The following is a 25,260-nucleotide window of genomic DNA, read 5'->3' as shown; positions in this document are numbered from 1 at the left end:
GTAGAAACTTCCCAAACATCTCCTTTCCAAACAATAAGAACTACGTGGTAAACCAGCCTGACTTCTGGTGTACTGTAGACACGAGTCAGGTATACAGGAATTGTGTCCTATGCCAGAGTTGGTTGTTCCCACTCACCCCCCCCCCAAAAAAAAAAAAAAATTGCTAGAAAAAGTAACACAGTGTCTTGGTTCGACAAGACAGGAGTCTGTGGAAGAGGGCAAAGCCTCCTGTGCAATGGAGAGCGGCAAACCCCCCTCCCTCTGAATTACCAGGATCTTTAAATTAAAAGGCTCTCAGGCAAAGATGTGGGAATGGGAGTAACAATTCTTTACTAGGAGAAAACTAGACAACAATTTAAAAAGGCAAATGCAATCGGTACAAACAAAACCAGTGAAAAAGTCCAGAACCTGAGGAGTCGGGGTGCCAGTATCAGTTCTGCTGGGACAATTGCTTCCCTTGCAATGGTTGATGAATTGCAGCTGCAGTGGTGATCTTTAGAAGGGTACAGTTTTCCTCTGAAGATCTGGTGGCAGTGGGGCCGGTCTTCCTCTGCGCCGGGGTTGCCTCTGAGCTCCGCTGCCGTCGCCTCAGCGCGCGCCGGCTGCTTCGCTGCGAGATCCCGCGAAGAGAGAGAGAGAGAGAGCTGCTTCTCTGGGAATCCCGCGAAGAGAGAGAGCGAGCTGCTTCTCTCGGAGTCCCGCCCAGAGAGCTGCCTCCTCTCCCCAAAAAGCTACCCCTTTAAACAACAATAGAGTGCTTGGCTTCCCCCTCTGGGTGGGACCCCTCACGGTGTTACATTTACCAGCCCGGCAGTGAGTCAGTCAATAGTGTATAAACAAACCATTGCCTCTACGGGGCAAACCATTGTCTCTGAGAGAGATAACAAAACCTGTCCGACAGGTTTGCCTTCAACAGATGGCAAATAGAATACAAGCTTATTTTACAACCCAGGACACACAGTCAAAATATAAACTATATAAATTGTTAAGCTTTATTTAAAGTAATGGAATTAAAACCAAGTTTGAAGATGGATTAGCTCTACATTTCAGAATGCACCATCTCACAAATGCATTCAGGAAAATTTTTATCAAAACACAAGAGCTCTTAGGGTTTTTTTCCTTGATATTAATCAGGTACAATCCTTGGAGCTATAGTCTCTCATTGCAAGATTTCTGTTACTAATGACATTACTGAAGTTCTGCAGTTAAATGACAAATTAGTTTTTTGAAAGATAAATATTGGCAGGTATTTTTTCACTGCTAGCAGGCAAGAGTTCTTTACAATTCCTCTTTCAAATATCTCTCTTAGCCTTGGAAAACCTTCATTATACCAATGGGGGAAGGGTCTACTAAGAAAAACTGTGTATGAATGAAAAATAACAGAGCAAATATTTTCTATATAGAACTTGTTTTAGCCTATTAGTTTGAAGAATTACCTTCCTGAATACCGTATGCCATCTAATTGATGAGGACATAGCTGGAGTATACCACTAGGATTTGGAAGCAGAGCAGCACCAAATTTTATTTATGCACGCTGGAGCTGACTAGCAAATATTTCATATTTATAACATTATCTATTCTTGCTAATCATATTTTAGAGAATTTCACAAAGCATTAGAAGGTTCTCATTGAAGTTAGCGAAACCAAAACTATGATATTGCTGAATGCTTTCAAATTTCATATTTTATTAGAACCAGTGTGAGCTTATTTGTGTGTATTTCTACATACATATTCAGATATGTAAATATGCATATTTGAGTACTGCTAAGAGTAGTACTGAGGAATAACCAGGATGTTCATGATTTCTCTTCATAGGTTCTTCATAATGTGTATTAGTGTTATGCCTTTTTTCTTTCTACTTGTGTCTTGTTCTTCCATTTAGCTATTTGTAGTGCGCATTATCCTTTCACTTAATAATCCTCTTGTGATTATTCAGGCCACTGAGGATGTCATTTGTTCTCTAACTTCAAGTGTCACGGAATCGGCCTTTGTCCCTCTTCCAGCCCTAAGCCTGTACTATTAAAGTACATTATTTGATAACAAGAAAAGAAGTTCAAATTGACACCATAAAATTTTTAATGTATTTTTTCTGAGTTTAGTGTTGTGGCCCTTTTTCTCTTCTGGCCTTTTCAAGGTTCATTATTTATAATTGTCTGAATATATGAAGATGAGACGCTGCTTGTGAGCCATTACAAAAGCCCCCACCAACAACCTAAACCAGCTTCCCTTAAGATCCTTAGAATATTACCAAACTTCCATCCTGCATCAATTGCTCCCAGTGATGAAGGCAATGAGAATCCAGCTTCATGCTGCTGACCAGCAGTCACTGTGTATGTATGATGTTGCTGTCAGCAGCTGTTCTTAAACACATTCTTCAGGTGTTTACCCTTGGAGCATGAGATGAACAGCAGGCCTGGACTGTCCAACCTGCTCTCTCTTCACAAGCTCATCTGTTGTGGCTCTGGAGGTTCGCACACTTCTCCCATGAGTGTAATTCAGGAAAGGAACCCCACTCAGGTAGTTTTCTAAACAAACAAAATCCTTCTGTCAGCTAGCAGCAGTACAGGTGGCCATTGCCTTAGGAAATGCTCTAACTGATTGAAATGCCTGAAGTTTATCCATCAAAGGAACTGTACAGTACAGGTGCCTGAATGCATTTAAAAATGTGCTTGCTTGAATCAATCTGGTATATAAGTAAAAATGTTTGAGAAATAAATTAACATTTCTTTTACTAAAGACATGCTGACATCAGAGAGTATGGGGGAAGTAATGCAAAAACTTAAATATAAAACTGATGTAGTATAGGAACCTAAATAAAAGATGAAAACTAATTAGCTTTTCACATAATTAAACAATTATGAATTTTATTGACAAGAAAGGATAATAGCCATTTTCACACTTTTTCTAATTATAGCTTAGCTAAAATGCATGCAGGAACCTATGTAGTTCACTATTTACTACATTTTCAACATGCATTAGATTAGTCTCTTCACTTTCATTAGAGATGGTAGTTAGCACCCTCATTAAGTTGCACTTCCTTTTTCCAGGTGATAATACTGCCAATACTGTTTTAGAGGACAACAAAAAATGTGAATGTTGGGAAGAAATTAGTATATAATTTTTAATTTTATTTTCCTGTCCATGAATCTTAGAAATAAGAAAGGCTGAGGTGGGAGAGAGCTCAGGAGCCTGATCCAACCTCCCTACTTAGAGCAGAGTCACCTACAGCAGGCTGGGGCCTGCGTCAGTCAGGTTTTGGGTACCTTTAAGGATAGAGCTTCCACAAACCCACCTAGGCAACTTGTGGCAATGTCAGGTCTCCCCTACAGTAAGAAAGCCTTTTCTTATGTGCAAGTGGAATGTTAGGCAAACTGTATGTATGGTTATGCCCCCACACTTGTCTGTTTTCCTGAAATCATAATAATTAATACTCATTCACTCACATACATTGATACATATATATGTATACCCTCTTTTCTAGCAACATATGTCATGTGTGCTGGCTCTCATTTTGTAAAAATGAAGCCATGCTGTTGTTGAACGCAAAAATACCACTTACACCCAAAGCAGTATACATACCAAGTTCCGTTTTTGTTTTTGAAGGGTTTTTGTTTTTGGGGTGTTTTTAATCAATCCAACATTTCAAGTCTTTTTATTAGATCTGTTGCAAAGGGGGAAGGAGAATTTTTCTGTCAAGAATTTGAAGCGCATCAGTAATGTTTCACATTTGGAACATTTTGCAGCAATTCTTCCATTTATGTATCTCAAAACAACTAGGCTGAACATTCTGGGTGGGTTTTTTTTATACTACTTGTTTTTACTCATTAGAGCTGGAAACAACTATGGTTGCATGGTTTTGGTGATGGATGAGAAATAATAACTTATGTAATGCAACTTATGGGTGTTATTTATAGTCTCCAGTGTGATTTCATGGAGAGCCTCCTGAGGCAAAGAAGCAAGTGATGGGATGTGAGTTCTATAGAGACTGTTCCCATGTGGTCTCTCTATTCCACATTGTTTAGGGACGTTGAGTTTTAGTGCAGTTGCTTTTAAACTCTATGGAGGGGGGAAAAAATAAATGGGTGAAATAATGATGCTAAGGGCCTTGCAGTGATACTAGAAGAGAGATTGTGGGGTTAAATATTACCAAAGAGCTTATGTATGATGTTTTTGAGACATACGTCTATAGTATTTTTAAAAAACTGAAGTGAATTTACAGAATAAATACATTTATTGTGAGTGTGAGTGCTTCCAAAGAGATGCACAGCCTTGAGATGCAGTCACCATTGTGTGGAAAGACAAGGTATTTCCACAGCACTGTGCAGCAACAGGGAAGGGACTAAGGCAGTCACAGTTGTCAGACTCAGCTTATGAGGTGTTGATCTTGAATTTCTGTTTCTTCATTAATAGTCAACAAACAAAAGGGTTTTGGAACAATTATGTTAATTTTAGATTCATTTGAACTAGAGAGATTATTTTAAATTATGATTCTGGTAAATGTGATAGGGAAGATTTGTATAGAGGCAGTTTTTTCTAGATGAAATTTTTAATGCATAATCAACATGCCAGGCAGTTAAGTAATCCCTCATCTAAGAACAGAATAATGAATTTTAAAAAGATAAAAAAAACAACTAGAAACTGACAACAAGCTATTGCTCAAATTTTAGTTAGTCCGTGTTACATTGTTATTGTCTGTGACTATGCAAGTTTCTTCATGGACAGAGGTTTTAACAGCATAAGCTGCCTCTAAAATAGTTTCAGGGAAGATGGCAGTAATGTTTGAGGGTTCATTAAAGACTGCTTGTTCTGGTGTTTGCACAGACAGCTAAGATCATAAATGCCAGTCTGTGTGATGAGTTCTTTATGATAAGAAAAAAACCTGATCGAATGCCTCAAAAGCTGTCATGAAACCAGAGATTAAACAGATTCATCTTGAAGAAAGCAGCAGCAGAGGAGAGATCCTCTTTTTCTTACAATTTTCCCATCTCTTCCATCCTTCCTCCTTCCCTGTTAAGTTTCGTTAGGCTATGTCTCTGTTGGGCCTAGAGCATCCCACTCTCCCCCCAAATGCCATGGAAGAGCCATCATGATTGTAACTGAAGCCATCTGCATGCAGCCTGCAAACTCCTCCAAGGCTGGAGAGTAAGGCAGTGAAAATCAACTCCAAAATTTTTTTGGAAAAATTTTGAGGGGGGAACATGAGAACAGGGACAGTGAGGAACAAATATGAGTCCCTGTTCATGACATAATAGTTTTAAGAACACTGCTCTGCTTGTTTCCAGACAAGCCTTCAGTTTCAGCCTTGTCTAACTGAACTTCTTTGTTCTCTCATTTCAAATGGGAGTTTGATACACAATTAGAAGGATCTCCACCATCAGATATCAGTTAGAAGAATCCTTGCTCCTTAACTCAGAATTAAATGTGCAGTAGGAATGTGTTAATGGCAGTTACTCTGCTGAGCATCTTCTTCCTGAAATTTTGGGGATTTCTCATCCTTATTGTTCATTTTTACAGAGAAGTTTTATGATTTTGACATCTGCGGGTAAAATAATATTTTTGTTTTTCTCTCGGCCTGGGTATTTGTTGGTTTAGGTGCAATAATAAAATGCAAGTTGAGCATCGAAAATGCTTCTTACAAGCAGAGGAAGAAATAGCTGTTGTTGAATTAACTTTCTGAGAAAAGTCACTGAGAGAAGTGACTGAGGCTGAGAGAAAGGCTGAGAGAAGTCTCTGTAGCCTTTTTTGGTTGTTTAAAGGTTCATGCTGGGCATTTGCTCTTGATTCTAGCTGCAGCACTTCAGCCTGTATTCCTAGGGGCTTTTTTTCAGTTGCACTCCCGGTAGTAAGCTAGGTATGACAATTTCATTTTGCTGTCAGATCTTTAACTTTAAGGTTGGAAGATTCCAGGTGCTGGAAGATGTATTTTGCGTCTTGTACTGTGTATGTCAGTATCACAAAAAGCAGAGTGATCTGGAAGAAATGCACGCAGAACTGACTCTAAAAGGTCTGATTTCTGCTCTGTGCTTTTTCCTTGCTCATTGTACTTGCTTATGGGAAGATAGAACTGTGTGAGCTGTGGGTCTGGTTTGAGATGAGTATTAGCTTGGATGCCTGTGTTCAAGGCCCTGGGCAATCAGTGATTAGAGAGGTGGTACTCTCCATGTGAGTGAGGTTAAGTTTACCTCAGTGCTAAGTGTTTTAGCTTATGGCAGAGAGATACACATGAGATAAATGAGATACATTAAAAAATGAGATATGTATAGTTTCTATGATAATGACCAACTCATGTTAATATTCAGTCAGCCATTACCAATTAACTGAAAGTATGTGATTAAGTATTTTCATTAGTAGGACTACTAACCTGACTTGAGGTAGCTACTTCTCTCATTAAAGCATATGGTTTCATTAACTTCTTAGACACTGGTTGACTCACACCATGACTTGGACTTCAGGATCAGCAGACCACTATGGTTTCCATCAGCGTAATTTAGAATACCAAATTTGCTTCTGAGAACTACCAGAATGGCTTATATTTCCAGAAGCAAAGATGTGTGGGAGGCAGCTGTTCCATAATGGCAGTGTATCTGTTTGAGTAGTGAATAAACTGCAGATTATGTACATCCTCTCTATGGGGCAGCAAGGTGGGCTGGAGCAGATTTACTGAATGCTGCGTCAGCCAGGTCACAGGACAGAATCTGCCTGTTGGAAGGGGTGTCCTTATACACTCCAGGCTAGCCTGGTGTTCTAGGCACTCTGAAAACAAGTGTCCATGGGACAGGACTGTTGGTCTTGGAGTATGAGTTGGGATCTCTGTTCAGGGAATCAGGCAGTCTGTTCAGAGGATCTTTCCCTTGACCTGTGTTCTCCAGAGATTTAAGAAGGACTAGTTGTTTCATAGCTGTATTAATGCATTATGCACTACTTTCTTTTCCTTGCCAAGCCTCCTGCACAGCCAAGCATGCAGAGGTGGAGTACGTTATGTACTGAATGTTAGTTTAGGCCTAATATATGTATTTTGTAAGGTGTAAATTGTAATCTGTGACACTGATCAAAAAGGTGGCTGTCTTGAGGCACACATCAGATAAAATCATTGCAGCTTAATAAAAACTTATCACCTGTATGCAGTGGAGAAAGCAAGTCACTCTTCTATGAAATGTGAGATACAGAGGCTTTATACTTGTTGGAAAGCCAGGCACATTTTCAGCATATCTTAAGAACAGTATGACAGAAATAAAGTAGGCCCCAGTGAGGGAAGGTGTGTATTTGTAATGGCTGTAAACAGTGGGGTACAGCAACTGGAAAAACACTGTGACACAAGGGCTGAAACACAGGTAAGAAATGTGAATTAGTTTGTACTGCATGTGAGGAACCAGGAGAATTTAACAAAACATCCCTGAAGGGAGAAGCTACCGAGTATTCCAAGTCTGACTCCTTTAGGTGTTTACTCAAGTAAAGTCATGATGTTGATCAGCACTGGCTCAGGTAAGATAGCTGACATAACAAGGTATGGATAGTGTTGTATCCATGGCAGTTACCTTTTTCTGCCTAATTTGGAACAGCACAAAGCAGACAAAAGCAATGGAATCTTAGAATAATGATACAGACATGTTCAATGGGTTAGCATCCTGCCAAAAGATAGATTTAACCTGTTATTTGTTGCATAAATGCTGGTTGTAAAGGGATTTAACTCAACTATTGGGCTTTTTCTTCCTTGCTCAACATCATGCAGTAGAATACTGACTGCTCCTTGCAGCACGGCAACAAACAATTTAGTTTTTAGTACAGTTAGGATTAGATTTATTTTCAGTTTGTATTACAAAGAAATACAGCACTGACTCTGCTGTGCACAGATCTGGGAAGGGAGAATGTCTTTTCTGACCTGACTTGAATTGCAGAGCAGCAGATCCACTGAGATGTTGTGTCTCTGACATGCCACAAAAACAAGGCTTGGGCATCTCACTGTTCAGTCAGTAATGTGCATTCCCTGTGCTACTCTAGAACCCTTGTCAATACACTCTCCATTGCAAAAAAAAAAAAAAGGCTGAAAAAAAGGGTACATGCTACCTGAAGTAAGACTTGTAAACTTTAACTCCTAAAGGCATTCCACACACCATTTTCCCATTTTCTTGCAAGCTGAAATTTATGAAGTTACTCATGCAAATAGTATTCTGACTAATACTTTAGAAATGGCTGAGCATTTGGAATTTATAGGATGTATGTACAGATCATGCTTATTTTGTTTGGGGTTGTATTGTTGGTGTATACTAATTTGCATTTAAATTGTTATCCATGTGGAAAGAGAGGGAAGCACGGTATGGTGCTTTCATGTACTGCCTTCAGTCATAAGAGATACAATTCACATGCTGTGCTTGAAAAATCCCGCTCCTGTCCAGGGAAGAAATAGGTCAAACTTGTGCTCAGTTGTTTTTCATCACTTCAGTCAGTTTGTGTGGGGACACTGAAGGCTGTGAAAATAAATAAGATGACAGATAAAGCCTGCAATTGTTTAGGATAGTGTATGCTCTACATGTATCTCCATATGACCCAGCCAAGGCTGGAAGGAAGCTAATCAGTATTGATAGCAGGAGGGATTCTTATAGGGAACAAAGATAATTTGTCCTTTACTTGATGCTCATTTTAGTTGTTAAGAAAACATGCATATGTACTAGAATGGAAGGTATCACGCTGCTTGGTGACCCTAGCTGAAAGCAATATACCTTCAGTCTGTCTAAAGGGATACTTCAGCAAGGAAATTCTAATATTTTTCCTAAAATATTTGTTGTGAATACAACAGATTCACAGTCGGAGAGTGAGGCTTCTCCTGTGAAACGGCCACGGCTACTGGATGACAGTAATGACAGGCCTGAAGAAACCAGTCGATCCAAACAGAAGAGTAGACGTCGATGCTTCCAGTGCCAAACAAAACTGGAACTAGTACAGCAGGAACTGGGATCATGTCGTTGTGGTGAGTACAGCTTGGCAGTGGCATCCAGCTTTCAAATGCAGCCGTGCTCAGATCTGTGTCACACATGGAAATACAGAGAACACTTGCTTTTTCCACCTTGCAAAGATGCTTTAAACAAAAGCTGTAGCTTCCATTGGTAGCAAAAAGTTAGAATTAGTTCCTGTCAAATTTCCCCTTTAAAACTTCAGCCTTGATGTCCTGCCTTGTCCCAAGAGATGCTGGTTATTAATGAATTTAGCTTCAGAAGTCCCTGTAAGGCAGGAAGGGCATCATACCCACTTGACAGGAGAAGAAGCACAAAGCACATCAATAAATATGCAAAAAAGGTTTCTATAGGGTATAAAGGAACATAGGTCAGTATGTGCTTCTGCATATTATAATTACATTAAAATAAAAAACCCAAATCCAAAAACTCCCTCTAACTGAAAATATTTTCATTCTCACACTTAGTTTGTGGGGGGAAGAGTTATTGTTCACCATACACTTAAAATCATCCAACTTGGCTTTTGCAAATTTGTTAACACTGTTCAGGTAATTGAATTGAAGATGATAATCTCATGCAGATAGCTAATTTGTGGTTTCATATTCAGTGCAAATAATCTTTCTGAAACAGTAATTAATGTGACTGGATTCCAAAGGAGATGCTCTCTCCTTCATGGAACAATTGCATTCTTAACTGGTTATAATGTGCTTGTTGGACCCAGTGATAATGCATGTGGTAGTTTTACCTGCTAATTATTTTTTCATATAATCATGTATTGAATGTTTTATTGAACTCTCTGACAATGCTTATACTGATACATTTGGAGAAGTTTGTTTCATTATTCCACTGTGTCTCAGGCAGGGGATAATTTCAAAAGGATCTGTACAGATGATAGTTGCAATTCACATTGCACCTGTGAAAAATAAAACCTTGTGTTAAAACCATTATCTGGAGAGAAGGCATGTCCTTCTGAGCAGCAAGGGTGGTCTAAGGTAGTTGCAAAGACAGTTAATCCTATAGTGACTACCAAATGCCCAGTGAAGAGAAGTGGTAGAAAGCTGCAAAGGTTTTGTGTTATGCTTTGTTCTCTTCTTCAGCATCTGTCTATCTTCAGGCTCTAGAAATCACTGTTGTGTTGGGCTCTTTTGGACATGAGATAATGCTTTGTTTTGATAGTGGAGCACTGGCACAGAGCTAATATACATTATCTGTGAAGCCACCAAACATGAACTCAAAAGCTGTAATGTTGAAATTCTTTTTACGGAACTCATGTGTCAGTGTACTTTGAAGTGTCTGGTAACATTTTTATCAAGCTGGAGAAATTCAGGGCTATCAGTTACTCTTTCTGCTCAGCATGGTAGAGGCAGGAATTTCTGCTCTTGGTCTGCTGTTGTCAAGTATACAACAACTCAGCCTGCTCATGGGTACCTGACTGAAATAGCAGAATGGTCCCAAATACTGGAAACAAGAGAGTTTGAATTTTGAGATGGATTGGATAAACTATTAATGCTTAACCATTATGTAACATCATTAATCTTTCCTGCATTCTGCAATATTGGAGCAATTAAGAGCAAGTAAGAGCAATTAAGTTGAAAGCAACTGTTAAAAAGCCCTTTCATTGATCAGTAATTTTTTAAAATTATATAAGACCTTCCTCTTTTTTTTATTGTAAACTGGATTACAGATACATTTCGTTGGTTCCTCTCAAGTTTTCATGAAGTGGTTCCATAATTCAATACTGTTGCAATATAAATGTTGTAGGAATTATTCTTTCATTTTCTTCTACTGGATATATATAGCTTTATGGAAATATTTCTGTTAAAGTTCCTAAAATGTATTAATAAAACATGAATGTGAAAAAAATTCTGAATTCCTTGGCAATAAGTGAGGAGATGAAAATTTGCATTCCTGTATTACATCCTACACAGCTTATAGTTTGCATTATAAACATTTCTACTCTATACTTTTAATGAGAAAATAGAAGGCAGGAGTCTATTTCTGTGTGTCCAAGAGGGCTGAAAAAACTGGAAGTCTTTGGTTGCTGTGCAGTTACAATGTTTCATTAATACTCTGTGCAAGTAAAGGTGTGTTATCTGTGCTTTGATGTGATGTGAATGTGGCATACCCTGTGCCACTTATATTTAATAGTCAGATTAATAAGAAGCAAGCAAAATGCTACCACTGAGCCACACAGGGCACCTCAGCTTCACGTTACCCAAACTGCTTTACCAATGATCAGCAGCATGTGGCTCCATTCAGTTTTAAAGAGAATGGAGAAACCATTCTGGCTAGTTTGCCCTGCTGTCTGTAATAGGTTGCTTTAGGTCATGAATGACAAGCCCATTAAAAAACCCTGGGTGGAGGTGATGGAAATGCAGTAGAACAAATCTGTCAAATTCTCATTTGTTTAAAATATTTCCTAAATCCACATGACCGGGTTATAATTTTCTGTCCTGATGTGGAGCACAGGTAATGAATGATATGTGGGCAGATGGAGGTGATGAGGTAAAATCAACTGGTGTAAAATAAGCACAGTCTTCAGAAATAATGGTCAACATAGCACATTGTTTGATCTGAGTTTTGAACAACTGCTATTAAATTCTTGGCATCTTAATCCTGAACTAATGCAATGGGAATAAGTGGGGAAACTCCTCCCAGTTTTAAACATTCAGAGAAAATCTGATATCAGGGTCAATAAAAAGGCAGACACCATCTTCAGAATGACAAGTGTGTGCATTTACTTGGATATAAGAAAAAAGACTTTAAAGCATAAAAATGTTAATCCAAAGCTGTTTCTGAAGCAGTCTTCTTAAAATCCAAATTCCCTCTGCAGACCAACAATTTAATTGTTTGCTGTTGCACATCTTCTTGTCCTAATGTTAAAAGTACTGGAAATCATCTTCTTTTTTGTTGATTTGTCCTGGTGAATCCTCCAGTGAGATTTTTAGTGAGACATAGTGGAAAGGAAAATACATGCATACTGAACTATATTTTAATGCAGACATATGTACAAATACTGATCCAGTTAACTGGGACTTGTCCAACAAGGCACAGCTTTTTTGGAAAAGAGACAGAGAGAATGACTCGTGCTTTACACTAGCTCAGAGATTTTTGGGAGGCTGCTGTATTGGCTCTCCTGTCTCCTGTAAGTCCTGTCCAGGGAGTGGTGATGCTGCTGAGCTCATTCCCTTGACACTACATGGAATTTTAGACAGATTTGACAGTGCTGCAGGGCTTTGCTGCAAAGAACAACAATTCACTACTGAGAAGGGAGTTCCAGCAATTCAAACACAACATTTTTCAGATATAGAAAGATTTGTTTGTTTTCATACACACATACTCTCACAATCTTTTTTCATTCTTCTTCCAATGTCTTCAAGTTACTAACTGCTGACAGGAAATTCACATCTCATAAATAATGCTTAAGAGCCATTGCTATATAAATTGAATGTGTTATGAATTGTGATGGGCCTTTTAGTAGCATTCTACGCCCGGAGCAGGAAGAACAGAGGATGTCATTTTCATTAATTTCTAATGAGGTGCCAATTAAAGCTAAGGAAGGAACTCAGAAGAGTCACAGAAGTCCCCTGAATCCTGTGCCCCAGGGCTGTCAAACGAGTGTGCTGCCAAACCTCCTCTGAAAGTTAATTAGTGAATTACAAACAGTTAAACAGTAAATTACAAACTCATCCAGAGCACACACAAGACAAATTCAGCTTCCCTTTGATCTTCAAAAGAGCAATTTGTAAGATGAGTTCTGAGCCTTTTCACAGAGCAATCTGGGAGAAGTGATAGGAATTGTTAATTGCTGATGCACTTTGCAAGCTCCTGCAAGAGAGACATTTTAAAATGAATTCTCATTTTGAGCTTCTGACAGGATAACCTTTGTATCAACACCACTAAAACAAAATCAGCTTCCTGTGCACTGTTTGTAGGTGACAGTAAAAGTAGGCTAGTCCTGCAGACAGCAGTGTTCCCTACTTAGGGCCGGATGGACCTTCCAATAGTTTTGTGTCTTACAATGGATAATGATTGTATTGAAATAATTTTCATTTAATATTAGATTTAGGAATAAATTTTATCATCATAGAATTGCAGGATTCATATTCTTCGGATTACACTCTGTTACAGCATTTCTGCAAGCAGTCTGAAATTAACTGCCTGTGATCCTTGATCAGAAAAGGAAGTTATTGTCTCAGTGGTGTCATAACTGTGTGGTTACCAGAGAGTTGCTTCAAAACTAGGGGCAGTGAATGTGTGAGTGGAAGTAACTACAGAACACTGAGTTCTGGAAATGTATTGTAAAAAAGACAGGTTGATTAGTTGCAAATTACACTATACATTTCTAGGCCTAGTCTTAATTGCTTGACTAGACATATATTGCTACTAAATAAAGTTATGTACAGTTTTAAAAGACACCAAGCTGTAAACTTTTGATCTATAGAAATTATTTGCAGAGAAAGCAAAACTTAATTTTATGGGAGAGGCTAAAACTAGTTCTGGTAGCACTAGATCTGTGGTACCAAGCCAACACACAGAAGTCTGCAGTGATGTTGTTGTTGGAATTGCATGACAAATATTATCCACTTCTAGTCAGCAGTTAAAGAAAAATTAGTGGAGTGTGCCAGCTCTGCAGCAGCTTTTGTGTAGAATGGTTTGGTGTTTGTTGGCCACATCCTCATGGGTGTGTCTGTACCTCACACTCCACCTGCCTCTTGGCAGTCAGTGGGGTGGCTGAGATAATGGGCCCTGCAAAGCAAGCCAGACTGTAGCTTCCAGCAGCAATGCAATTTGTTTGTGTGCTTCTCAGATAGGAATTGTAATGTTTTTCCTGTTCTTAGGCCAGAGGAGATACTTAAGAGGATGGGAAGACATTGAAACCTTCTGGCTTGATCACACTTGAAAAATAGTTGCTCAGTCATGTTGCATTCTGATCAAACACTTGCTGGGCATATTTCTTGCCAGCATGGTCAAGAAAGCTTTTCTTGGACTTTTACTGGCCTAGGTTATGTTGTAAGAAGTTACAGTCTCCTGGAATGCATCTGGCCTAACAGCTGTGCACTCGTTGCTGCTCTTGGGGGAGGCTGCTGTGAGTGCTAACCTCAGGCAGAGTGAAGGCAGAATGTGGTGGTTTGCAATTTTAATTTATGAGATGTTGTCAAGTACTGATGTTTGTCTGCTTTTGATTGGAAGGGATGCAGTTAACACGTGGCCTCTACAACAGTAAGACTGAGCCAGGAAACAAGAGGCAAACTTTGCAACTCAGCCAGAGAGCTGCCTCAGGGTGCTGAGTACCTGGAATTGAGGGTGCAGCACATGGCTCATCACAGACTGCTCCTTTAGAAGAGCATCGATTTCCTTCCTAGTTACTGTGCTTATTTTTCCACATCCCTGTTTTTCATTTAGTTTGGTTTAAATCTATAATAATCTGTTGAAAATCTTTTCTTGGGTTTACTGTCAGTTTCTTTTGTTGTGGTCTAAGCACAAGGGTAAGTGGGAGAGACAAACAGACTCCTGTCAAGCACTAGCAGAAACAAAATACATCCACACAGCAGAGACTGTACTTACAGATAAAATTGCAGCAAGTCTCACTGTCATTGAGTAAGCAAAAATGTGGAAGAAAAGCAGCTGCAGATTCTTAACTTGGATAACAGAACTGCTGGTCCATAAACAGAGGAGATTAAGCACTTGTTTGGATTGTGCCAAAATAAATTTGGAGTGATTTGATTTACTCAGTTAATTTAGAAATAATCTTCAAAAAGACAGGAAAAAACAAATTAATTTGAATTGATAAGCCATTCCATCTTTATACAAAGTTATCAAACATGTATTGAAACTAATGTTTATCTTAAAACTTGGTCAAATATTAGATCATAGTTCCTTTTCCATGGAACCTTTTTCTGTGGAGGAGACTTTGTAATGGTGCAGGTAAATTCACTTTCTAGATGGATAAGGTTTATCTGGTACAAGCCAAAATGGCTTCAGGGCATGATTATGTCTTGGTATAACAGATGTACTTCTATTGAATTAAGATGAAATATGCACAGTGCTTCTGGAGAGTATGAGTCAGCCAGTTCAGTAAAAAGTATTAAAATAAATCTTATTAGTGACTGGTTACTACAGCCCTGGCAAGTCTTCCTATCAGCCTGTAAGGTGTACCACATTCAGCTGTCTTGTGTTAGCTGTTCTCCTAAGGGAGTTAGGGAGTTGCTTCCAGAATAGTTCTTTTGGTTCAGCCATTTCAGGAACATCCAGCATCTTACCTTATATTGCTGCAAGTGTTAAAAAAATACCCAGCAAAATACAAAGTCTGTTGAAGTTTTAATTTGAACTCGGGGAGGGGGTGGGGGTGGTGGGGGTTGTTTTGTTGTATTTTAATTGACAGGGAATAGGAACTGTTAACCAATGTTGCTCTTTCTGACTAATATATATTCTGGAAGTACTGGAAATGAAGAAGAAGTTGATTAATTGGTGCATTATAGATTCCAAGTGTAGTACCCAGAAAAATGCTTTAATGTCTAGGTTTCAGAAAAGCTGTCCAGAGCTTTAAAAGTGTTAATGGAGTTCATACTCCTTATAATTAGGATTCATGGAATACTGTTTGAAGAAACTCCAGTATTATTCTTCAGCTTCTTCAATTGACATGGGTTTCTTACAGGGTGTGCTGATTTTGATTTCTTCCATTGCGCTACCAAAAGTTTGGCAATGTTGGTTTAGTAATGTGTACTAAGCCTGTTCCTCACCTTCCTGTAGTCCCAATCAGTCCAGTCCATGTAATTGAAATGGGCTGCTCATCCCTTAAAGTCCCCAAGTTCTCCTTAATAAAACAAGTTAGGGTGTTCCTTCTAAAAACAAAAAGTGGTTTTATTTTGACATTACTGATGTGGTAAGTCCTTCATATAACCTTCTGAGGGTTTTCAAATGGAAACTGCAGTACTGGGTGAAAAATCAGCATTTTGTAGGCGTGCCACATTAAGTTTCTTTCCTATGTACCTGTATTGTGGTTACAGAAGAATGAAGTGTATCCACAAAGTGAAAGATGATGTAATTTTTTAATTGTCTTGTATGCACAAGAGACACATGGCCTAGTGAACTTGAACATAAAAATCTATCGGAGACTATCTTATATTTTTTCCAGTACCTTTAGGGAAGTATTTGCTCAGTCTCGGAGTAATTTTTTTCTTATCACAAAAGGACAGACAAGTCCCCCTAAAAGCGATTCAAATATGTTTGTCCATATGTTAACAGCTGTACACAGCAGTACTGATTCTACTAGTATTTGGTATTTGAAGCAGACATAGAAGGCCCCAAAATATGCCATAATAATCTGATGAATTCTGAAGGAACGTTACCAGCTAGTTAACTGACCACAAGGTAAGGCTTAGGTAGGGAGGAATGTGAATTTTGTTGATGAAAAGTCTAAGATATTCACAGGAAGAAGTGGGGAAACAGCCACAATTGCTGCACGAGAACTGGGAGGAGAAAAAGGATAATGGAAAGGAATTGCCTAAATTTGTTTAAAAAGTCAGAATTATTTCCAGGAGCTAGAGTATTTTTCCCCTAAGGAGTGTCCTTAAGTAAAATCTTGTCTTAGAGGAAAATACCACCTGTGGTCCTAAATTACATAATTCAGTTATAAGAAGGTGTTAAAGGTAGGTACTGAGACTTGAGACTACTTGATGTAGATGTTCTAAGGATATTGATGTCCTGAGGAAATGGCATTAAGATCAGTGTGCATCAGTTTTCACAAAAGTAAAAAGTATTAGTCTGTGTCAGGGCCTTTTAGTATTAAGTATTACTGGCATTGGAGGAAAGTTTAAAGAACTGAGAAACTGTATCAATGGATATTATAATCATATATGAGTATTCAGTAAGTTTTTTAAAATAATATATTTATTTACTGTATCTGTATACATATTGAAATGCAAATGCTTGCAGAGGTGTTCCAGAGTTGCTGAAAGTTTTGCAAGTTAGAGGCACAAGTCATGTATCAGAGTTCTGCCATATTCTGAACAAACAGGAGCCAGGAATGTTTTGTAAGAAAAGAAAAAAAAAATGGAAGAGTGGAAATATACTCTGAAAATTGTTCTAAGCATTTGTTTTCTTTTGTCGTGTAAATGGGGTTCTGAATGGAGCTCTATTTTCCTGTGATTAGAAGAAGAATTACTCTTGCCATAGATTGCAAGAGGCAACAGTAACAGCAGAAGGTGTAATCTAAGAGACCCTGAACATAACGTGTAAATAAGGAATGAATGTAGCGATCTTTGCCTGCTCCAGGACGGTGTAGATGGATTGAGGCGAGAGATCTCTGAAGTTTGCTCTTGGGGTATGAGGTTTATTGGGGATGCAGAAAGGTCCTGCCTTGAGCTGCCAGATGCAGCACGTGGTGAGGCTTACGGAGATGGACGAGGGGAGAGACAAGAGGATGCTTTAGGAGAGGGGGAGTTCTAAGAGGAGGGGAAGTTCCAAGAGAGGGGAGGAAGTTACAAGAGGGGTCTGGCCCCTCGGAGACCCCTTTTCAGGGGGCTTCAGGGTGGGCGTGAACAAGGCTCGGGCCAATGGGGTTACAGGCACTTGATGTTTTAGGGGAGGGTTACAGGTGCAGGGTGAACCATACATCTTTTGGGGGGTGAGACAGAACAGTCTACTTGACCCCTGGACCCATCCATAGGCAGGGGCATTGTCCGGCTAGCTGGGAGAATTGTTCTCATCCTGGCTGTATTATTTATGAATAATTATATTTATCTATCTTCTGCAACAAATGAAGACATAAAACACATTTTATTTAGATTTAAAAGAAGTAGAGCTGCTTCTCTCTTGTTTGGCCAGCAAGCCTAGTTGATCTCAGACTGTAGATCACGGCGGTGCAACCTCTAGGAAGCTACTGAAACCCACAGCATAAATAATACATGTCAGGAAATATACTGAAAGTCAAACCTGTAATCATATTCAGCATGTGAAGTCAAAATATATGCAGGATCCAGGAGAACTGTTACAATTAATGCAACACATACTGGATGTTAGTATAGACCCTTCCATTATTCATTCCAGTTCTTTATTAGTAGCCTTATCTTTCCTGCATTTTCATTGGGCTAAAGAAAATTATGCACATACATTATTGAATCACTAGGTATTGCTTGCTATTTCAATTAACTTTCTGGGTACACTTCAGCTTTTAATTAAATCCTCAGCTTCTGGGAGAAGTGTATAAGCTGAGGTGGGTTTGGTGTAGAGAATTCTAGAAGTATTAAAGCTCACACAGCTCTTTTTAAAGTGTTAAATATTGCACAAGTCCCGGCTCTGACCTTAGGAGAGGTCTGTCATCCACCTGCCATTTCTCAGGACACTTTAATTAAGGTTTCACATCACTCAAATCTAGAGAGTCTGAAGTGCTCAAATCTAAATATGTTTGAGTAGGAAATAAATTGATAAGCTGGCATAATCCATGGAAGATCTAATGTTATAGCAGTAGTAACATCTGTGATAATGTAACTTATTAGTACAAGTTAACCTCTACTTCATTAGCTACCTTGGGCACTAGGAGGCCTTTCTGGAAGAATTCTGCTTTTTTACTGTACATTCTGTTCTTTGGATTCACATAACATTGTGAAACTAGGAATGATTTGGCAGGTGCAGTATTATTTCAGTGTATTCTTGTTCATGCAAACATGGCAATGAATATTCCTTTTACAAGTGTAGTAGTGATACTAATTCCTCTTGAATATGCCATTGCAAAATCACACAATTGATAAATAAGGAAACTTTTCACTCACCTAAAGTCTAAACTTTTAATTTTGAACCTTACTTTTCCCCTCCTTCAAATAAGTTGATCATTGATGTTCATTATCTGATACCTCACTTGATGCTGTATGTTGTTTGGAGCAAAATGGTTTCTCAAAAAATTCTCTTAAATTAAAGTTTAACCAGTTTTGCTTATTTGGTTTTTTTTTCCCCCCGTCTTTGCGTTTCAACAATTGCACAAGTATTTGGTGAAAAATGTTTCTTCCAGTTATATCAATATATATATTACATGACAAATTAAAATGCTAATTTCTGGGAAGTTGCATCCTTTATCACAGATGAACTGGGACCAGAGCCCAGTTCTGCAGCTTACACAAGAGCAGGAACCCAACAGCTGTGGTGGTTGGAGAGTGAGCTTGTGGTGTCACAGCTGCTGCTTGTGCCTGACTGCTGTGGGTGAAAACTTAGACCAAAAACTAGGGACAGTGAATGTGGTCAGAAGGAGAGCCTACAGATGCCATTGTCACCACTGTGTAAGTCAGTGATCTCTGAGGTATGAAGCAGTTTAGAAGTGAGTATCAATTGCATGGTATATCTATGGGAGTAATCCTGGATCTGAATTGTTCTGGTAATCCCTAGTAGATAATAGCCTTAACTTACAAATCTGTTGTGGGTGAAGAAGTTGTGATGTGAAAGTGTTTACTCTCAGATGTATGAGCTCTGTACAGCAAGAAAAATACCTGGTCCAAATCAAATTATTTAAGCACTGTCATCTTCTGGTACATGATGGAACTGGGACACAATTTTGAGACTAGAGACCTGCAGTACTCAGTCACTCAGACCTGACCCATAGCAAATATTTGTTAATGGCAGCTTACTATTACAAAGTAGTAATACATAAAGGCATAAATGCAAAGTCATAAATACAGCTGTATTTATGACTTTGATTCATTAGGGATTATTTGAAATTCAGAAATAATTTGCTGAAAACCTCAGCTCTGTTCCTAAACATTTTCCCTACTTCTCTGGGATTAGTGTTCACTACAGCAAAAGTAAGAATTGAGTCTAGAAGAGTGCCAGATCTTATTTTTTTCCACTCCAAATACAATGTCTTCAAAGAAACAGGAGGAAACTCTTGAGTTGTTCTTCTTAGTTCCAAAGACAAGGAATAGAATAGTGCTTTGTGTAGAACCTCCTTAAGAATTGCTGATCCAAAAAATTCCCCTAAAAAGCAGTACGTGCTCTATCCTCAAATGATATGACTTCTCTGTTCAAAGTTTGTCACATTCAATGTAGTAAAAAAATAGTTTGACATCTTTATGTGCAAAAAGTCAGGTAAATAGGAAAGTGTGTTTGAAATTAGCACGAATTGGGATAAAACGTGTTTTGTTTACATGGTCTCCGCAGTGCCGAACTGCATCTCTTGTGTGCTCCCTAAAGCAGCTTCCCAGGCTTACGATCTTAAAGAAAATAGACAGAAAACAACTTTGAAACACAGTTTATACATGACCAAACTTGGAAATACAAAGTCTTTTCCTTGCAGTTGAAAGAATTCTTGCAGAATCTTTAACCATACCTGTCCAGTGGCTATTACAGTATTCATATTATGTCCTCACTCTTTGGTATACAACTTCCATTGACTTCTTGGACAGTCCTTTCCACAAATGCTTCTTCTGTTTCTAATGCAGATACATACACATTGCTTTACCCTCCTTATGACAGAGAACAAAACAGAGGAAGAGTGGAAAAAAAAAATTCTTACTCCTTTCTTTTCTCCTAAGCATAAAACCAGTAGTAGAAATATGAAATGAATTTGTAGATTCTCATGAGCATTCTTACATATCTTAAGAGATATCACATAGCTATATACTTCCAGCATGAAACCTGAGATTATCGCTGACTGAGAGCAGGGTGGAAGTCCCAGGGACAGATTGCCAGAGTAAAAGGAACATTGTAAGGTATCTTACACCACCTCTTTTCTTTTCCTCTCTTTGATTCAGCTATTGATCATTTTAGGAGTTGTGAGTAGGTATCAATTATCTGTATGAAGAAGAAAATACTGTAAATTAAGTTGCAGTGATCATAAGAAATGGTTAGAAAAATAAGTTAATAGGACAAGTACACTTCATCCTACCATATGTTTTGTGAACCTATTGCAGCTGTGTTGTTTGTGAAGATTCATGGAACTGAAATGCTTTGAAAGGGCAATGCTTGAGATAATGTGCATTGGTATTTAGAGACTTCTAACTTTGCACACCATCCATTCAATTTGGAGTGGAAATGATAGAAAGGACTGCTTCAATTTGGTGAGTTTTAATAAATACATCTATCTGGTTAAAAAGCTTAAAAATACATCTATCTAGTTAAAAGCACACTGTGGTGTGCTCCTCTTTCCCCTTGGAAATGAATGACAAGATTCCAAACCAAGTTATTCTGAGGTACTTATCACTTTGTCAAAGTCCATGGCAACTTGCAAAGCTGGGAAAGAGAAACAGAACAGTTTAGTTCAGTTACTTCCAAAATCTCATTGTTTAGCTTGGTGGGATTTGGTTTGGTTTTACAGAAAATGTCCGTAAAACTGCAATTTCCTTGAGTTGTGTAATGAAAGCTGACAATGCTAGTGCAGAGCATTGCCACAGAAGAGAGAGGAGAGATAATTAGAGTAGATGCAAGAATGGAGCTGTCTAAAAGAGAATACCAAATAACAGCAGACTAGAATATATTTATATTGCCTAACGCAATACATACGAGCTGCCCTGGGAAGCTGGGTCATACTGCAGTTCTCAGGTACTGAAGCCTTTAGGATCTTGCTTTGTATCTTGGTAACTATTTGTTCTACTTTTCTATTTCTTACCTATTTCATGTCTTTAAAAAAAACAAACAAAAAAATACTTCCCACACTTACTTATAAATGGTTTTATTGTTAGTATAATTTGCAACACATTAAATCATCTTTCCAGTTAGAAGGGCTAAGGGGGAGATGCATAAATTTTGGGTTGGGAGTGAATGGTGTGCAGTTGCTCTGAACAGTGCAGCATCATGTGCAGATCTCTGCTGGCTCATCTGCCTGGTTTGGCTATGCTGTGTGATAGCCTGCAGATATGTTCATTGCTTAAAGAGATGTTAAAATCTGTTCTTGAACAGAAATCTTCTTGTAGACTCCTGTAATACCTTGTTAGATAATACACCTTTGGTGTAGTTAGTTTACTTCTAACCTTACACAGTTTACTTCTAGCCTTTGCTAGAATTTTTGCAGTATCTTAAACTCTTAAGTCAGAAGGTATTTTTAAATTGTTTGAACACCTGTTGATTAAAATTTCAAATTTGCAAGAGAAGTACAATATCTTGTGAAGAATGTGAAGTCAAAGCACACAGCACAGAATTCTGCACAGGATTATGTCTGTGTCATTACTAGGACTGCTTTTGAATAGGCTTTGTATTGGGCTCTATATAAACGCAGGTTGTTTATTAAATAAAATTTGGAAACGGTGTAAGCTGCAAGTTCTGACAGTTCTGAACTTCTGCCTGTTGACTTGGGAATGAAAATACTAAATACTGATCCTAGTGGACATGCAAGATGTTTTTTAAGTCTCAGAAGCTCAGGGTTTTATGGTAAAGTATGTTGACTTCACTTTCTTTTGCCTACCATTGGGAATTTCTTTGAATGTATCAAAAGGGGTCACTGTAGTATAGAAGGCTAAACCTTCAGAGCAGTTTGTCCCTGCAATGAAAGCATAAATGTCTAGAGTGAACAATTAAGATGATTGATGGTACTTGGTAATGAAGGGCTTTGCTTTTCCATGTAAGCAGTGATACTTGAATGGCTCAGCTTTCAGAAACTCAAAAATGTACCAGGGCTCTTGAGTGCAGCAATGAAGAAAAGGCAATTGTTTTTCATTACCCACACACAGCATACTGTACGTCTGTGATAACTCTCTGGTCTGGAATGTGGAAGCCTATTCTGTATTCTGTTCTCTCCAAAATCCCTTTCCCATCAGGTTCCTCAGGAATGATGAAAGCAGCTTCATAGTTGCTATTGTGCAGTCTTGGGCTTCCTTTGAGTGACTCTGTCAGGCAGGGGTGCTGCTCTGCTTTATGGCTTTAGCCATTTTTGTTGTGGCGATAAAATGGAAGTGAATTTTTTTATGATGTATTGTGTAGAAGTTTCTGTGGTGCTAAGAGGAGCTCAAATGTCTGGAGGCTCTATGTAATGTTTTTCTAAGATGTTTGCATTAGAGACCTGAGGAGTGGGTGATTCATAGTTTACTTCTAACATCAGAAAACAATTGCAGAGTTGTGAGATGTATTATTACATTTACTAGATTGAAATCTTCTGTGCTGGGAGTGGAAGTCTGGTTATGTTTTGGGTTGATGACTTGGGCAAATGAACTTGAATTGGCAGATGGATTCCCTTTTGCAGTGCTCTTTGCACTAGTAGAGAAGTTATTTATTTTGCCTTTTAGTTCTGGTGTGCTAAAAGAAGCATTTCTGCAGTAAATTCCTTTAAGAGACACAACCTGTATTTGATACCATCCCATAATGAACTTAACAGCATATACACTGCAGAAGTTCATTTATCTAACCTACTTTGTCGCCATAGAAGCAAAGTTCTCAGGAGAAAAGATTTCACTTCTAAATATAGATTTGCATCAATGATCAAAATACAGATGCATCTATTGGCTTTCTGCCCCAGCACACTCAAGTTAGTAATGGAACTGCTGTAAAATCTGATGGCCTTGATGTGACATCAGGCACTTCTGCACGTGCAGACCACAGAATGTCCCTTCTGATTTTCAAACCACTGAAGAAACAAGAAGTAAATACAGCAGTAATAACCTAATTGAATACACACACTCTGAACTAATGAAAAAATGTTCAGAATGAATGTCACTCAGTTGCTGAATAACAAAGTTTAAAGGCCTTTAAATTTTAAATAAATCCTACAAAAAAAAAAAAAAAACAAGTTCCAATCTTTAAAGTGGCTTAAGCTTTTATAGCAATGAGACTAAAGATCTGAATTCTCTTTTTGGAAATGGAGCTTCCAGGAGATCTCCATTGCTAATTCAACCAGAATAAGGTCCCTTCCATGAATCAGCCAATATATGCAGAACTATTTTTGTAACATTCAAAGTGAGCTTGGGTATTCTTTCATTAGATACTATCTGTTCTAATTAGCAGTACATATTTAAATATATATATATACATATATTAGTAACAGGTTTAGATCATTTAGTTGCTGAAATTAGACATACTATTCCCATACTCTGGGAAAAATTAAAACCACCTGCCATTTTTTTTGTGGACACTTACTGAAACTTTGTTCAAGAATACATAAAAAATCCTTGATGAACAGGAAAAAATAAATAGTGTCATGTGGAATAAATATAGCGTATAGTACAGATTTTCCTATGTGAAAACAGGTGCTCTATAAAGAAATAAAAGGTGTTCAAAAACGAAATAAAGATCTGGCAAATCAGAGGATAGATTGTATTAGGGGTGGCAGGGTAGAAAGGAACATCATGAAGCTGTGCTGGTCTGCACGAGGCTTTGTAGAAGGGGAAGAGATGGGGCAATGGAAAGGTCACATTCAAAAGTGATAAATCATGTGGCATATGTACTTTCCTTACTACATTTACAGAATTGTCAAAGGGTCTTGGTGAAGCAGTGCAGAAGATTGTTTACATTTTCAAGACCTCTTTTCAGAAACATTAGATGGCATTTTTACATACGCTTGTTAAACATTTGGAAATTATCTGTAAAACTGCTAGGATTTAAAACCAGTTTTTATTTAGAAGGGAGTGATACACCCCCTGCCAAGTCCATATCTTCATGGTGTCTTGTATCTGCTTCTTAGACATTCATTGCATAAGATTATGAACTTGATTTTTGAGCTCATCCAGGTAGGTATTTATGATTCTTGTACCTGCAGTGGACATTGGTTCAGCAATTTGATATCTTATTTCAAGAAATAAGGGAAGTGTTCAGACCCTGCTTTCTTGTGAGACAGAACTAAGTGAAATGCGTGTTCAGCATTGGCACTATAGTCCAAGGATATTTTCATTTTAGCAATCAGACCTTGAATTTTTGTCACTTTGGGAAAGATATTTGTCACATTTGAGTGTGGTATGACCAGACTGAGATTGAACTGGAGGCAATGATCACAAGGGCTGAGATACATATCAATTCAATCTGCGTGTTTTCCATCCATATTTCTTAACTATACATACCAATACAGAAAACTTGTCTTTTTGGCTTTGTGCCTAGAACTGGATTTCAAAGCCAGACACAGATAATAGGCATGTCTTTTCATAGCCTGGTGCTACTGAAACAAAGAGCAAAGTTAAATCAATTTTTCTTCACTTTTTAAAAATAATTCCATGTAAGACTTTCTCCCTCTCTGTTTTCTTAACAATCACTCTTCTATAAAGGTAGCAAGTTGTTCTCTCCTGCAATTGATATTTTATAGTCCAGAAACTTAAATTACTTCACACACATATTCTCATATATGTCCATGTGTATATATGCACAAAACACTCTCCTAATCATTCACTCACTCATTTTTATCCTTTTC

At 38.2% G+C, this 25,260-nt stretch overlaps 1 protein-coding gene across 2 annotated transcripts in view; it reads left to right on the top strand.

Annotated features, from left to right (window-relative positions):
- ZFAND3 (zinc finger AN1-type containing 3) overlaps nt 1–25,260 on the top strand; it is a 140,740-nt gene that overhangs the window by 109,238 nt on the left and 6,242 nt on the right. For both annotated transcript variants that reach the window (XM_021550485.3, XM_021550486.3), the window contains exon 6: nt 8,795–8,965. In XM_021550485.3, the coding sequence (XP_021406160.1) occupies nt 8,795–8,965 (171 nt within the window). The remainder of the gene's footprint in view (nt 1–8,794; nt 8,966–25,260) is intronic.

The sequence above is a fragment of the Lonchura striata genome, chromosome 3, assembly GCF_046129695.1.
Source record: "Lonchura striata isolate bLonStr1 chromosome 3, bLonStr1.mat, whole genome shotgun sequence".
In the NCBI taxonomy this organism is placed as follows: domain Eukaryota; kingdom Metazoa; phylum Chordata; class Aves; order Passeriformes; family Estrildidae; genus Lonchura; species Lonchura striata.
The sequence above is the reverse complement of the archived record's forward strand: the minus strand, read 5'-3'. Positions and strand labels throughout refer to the sequence as shown.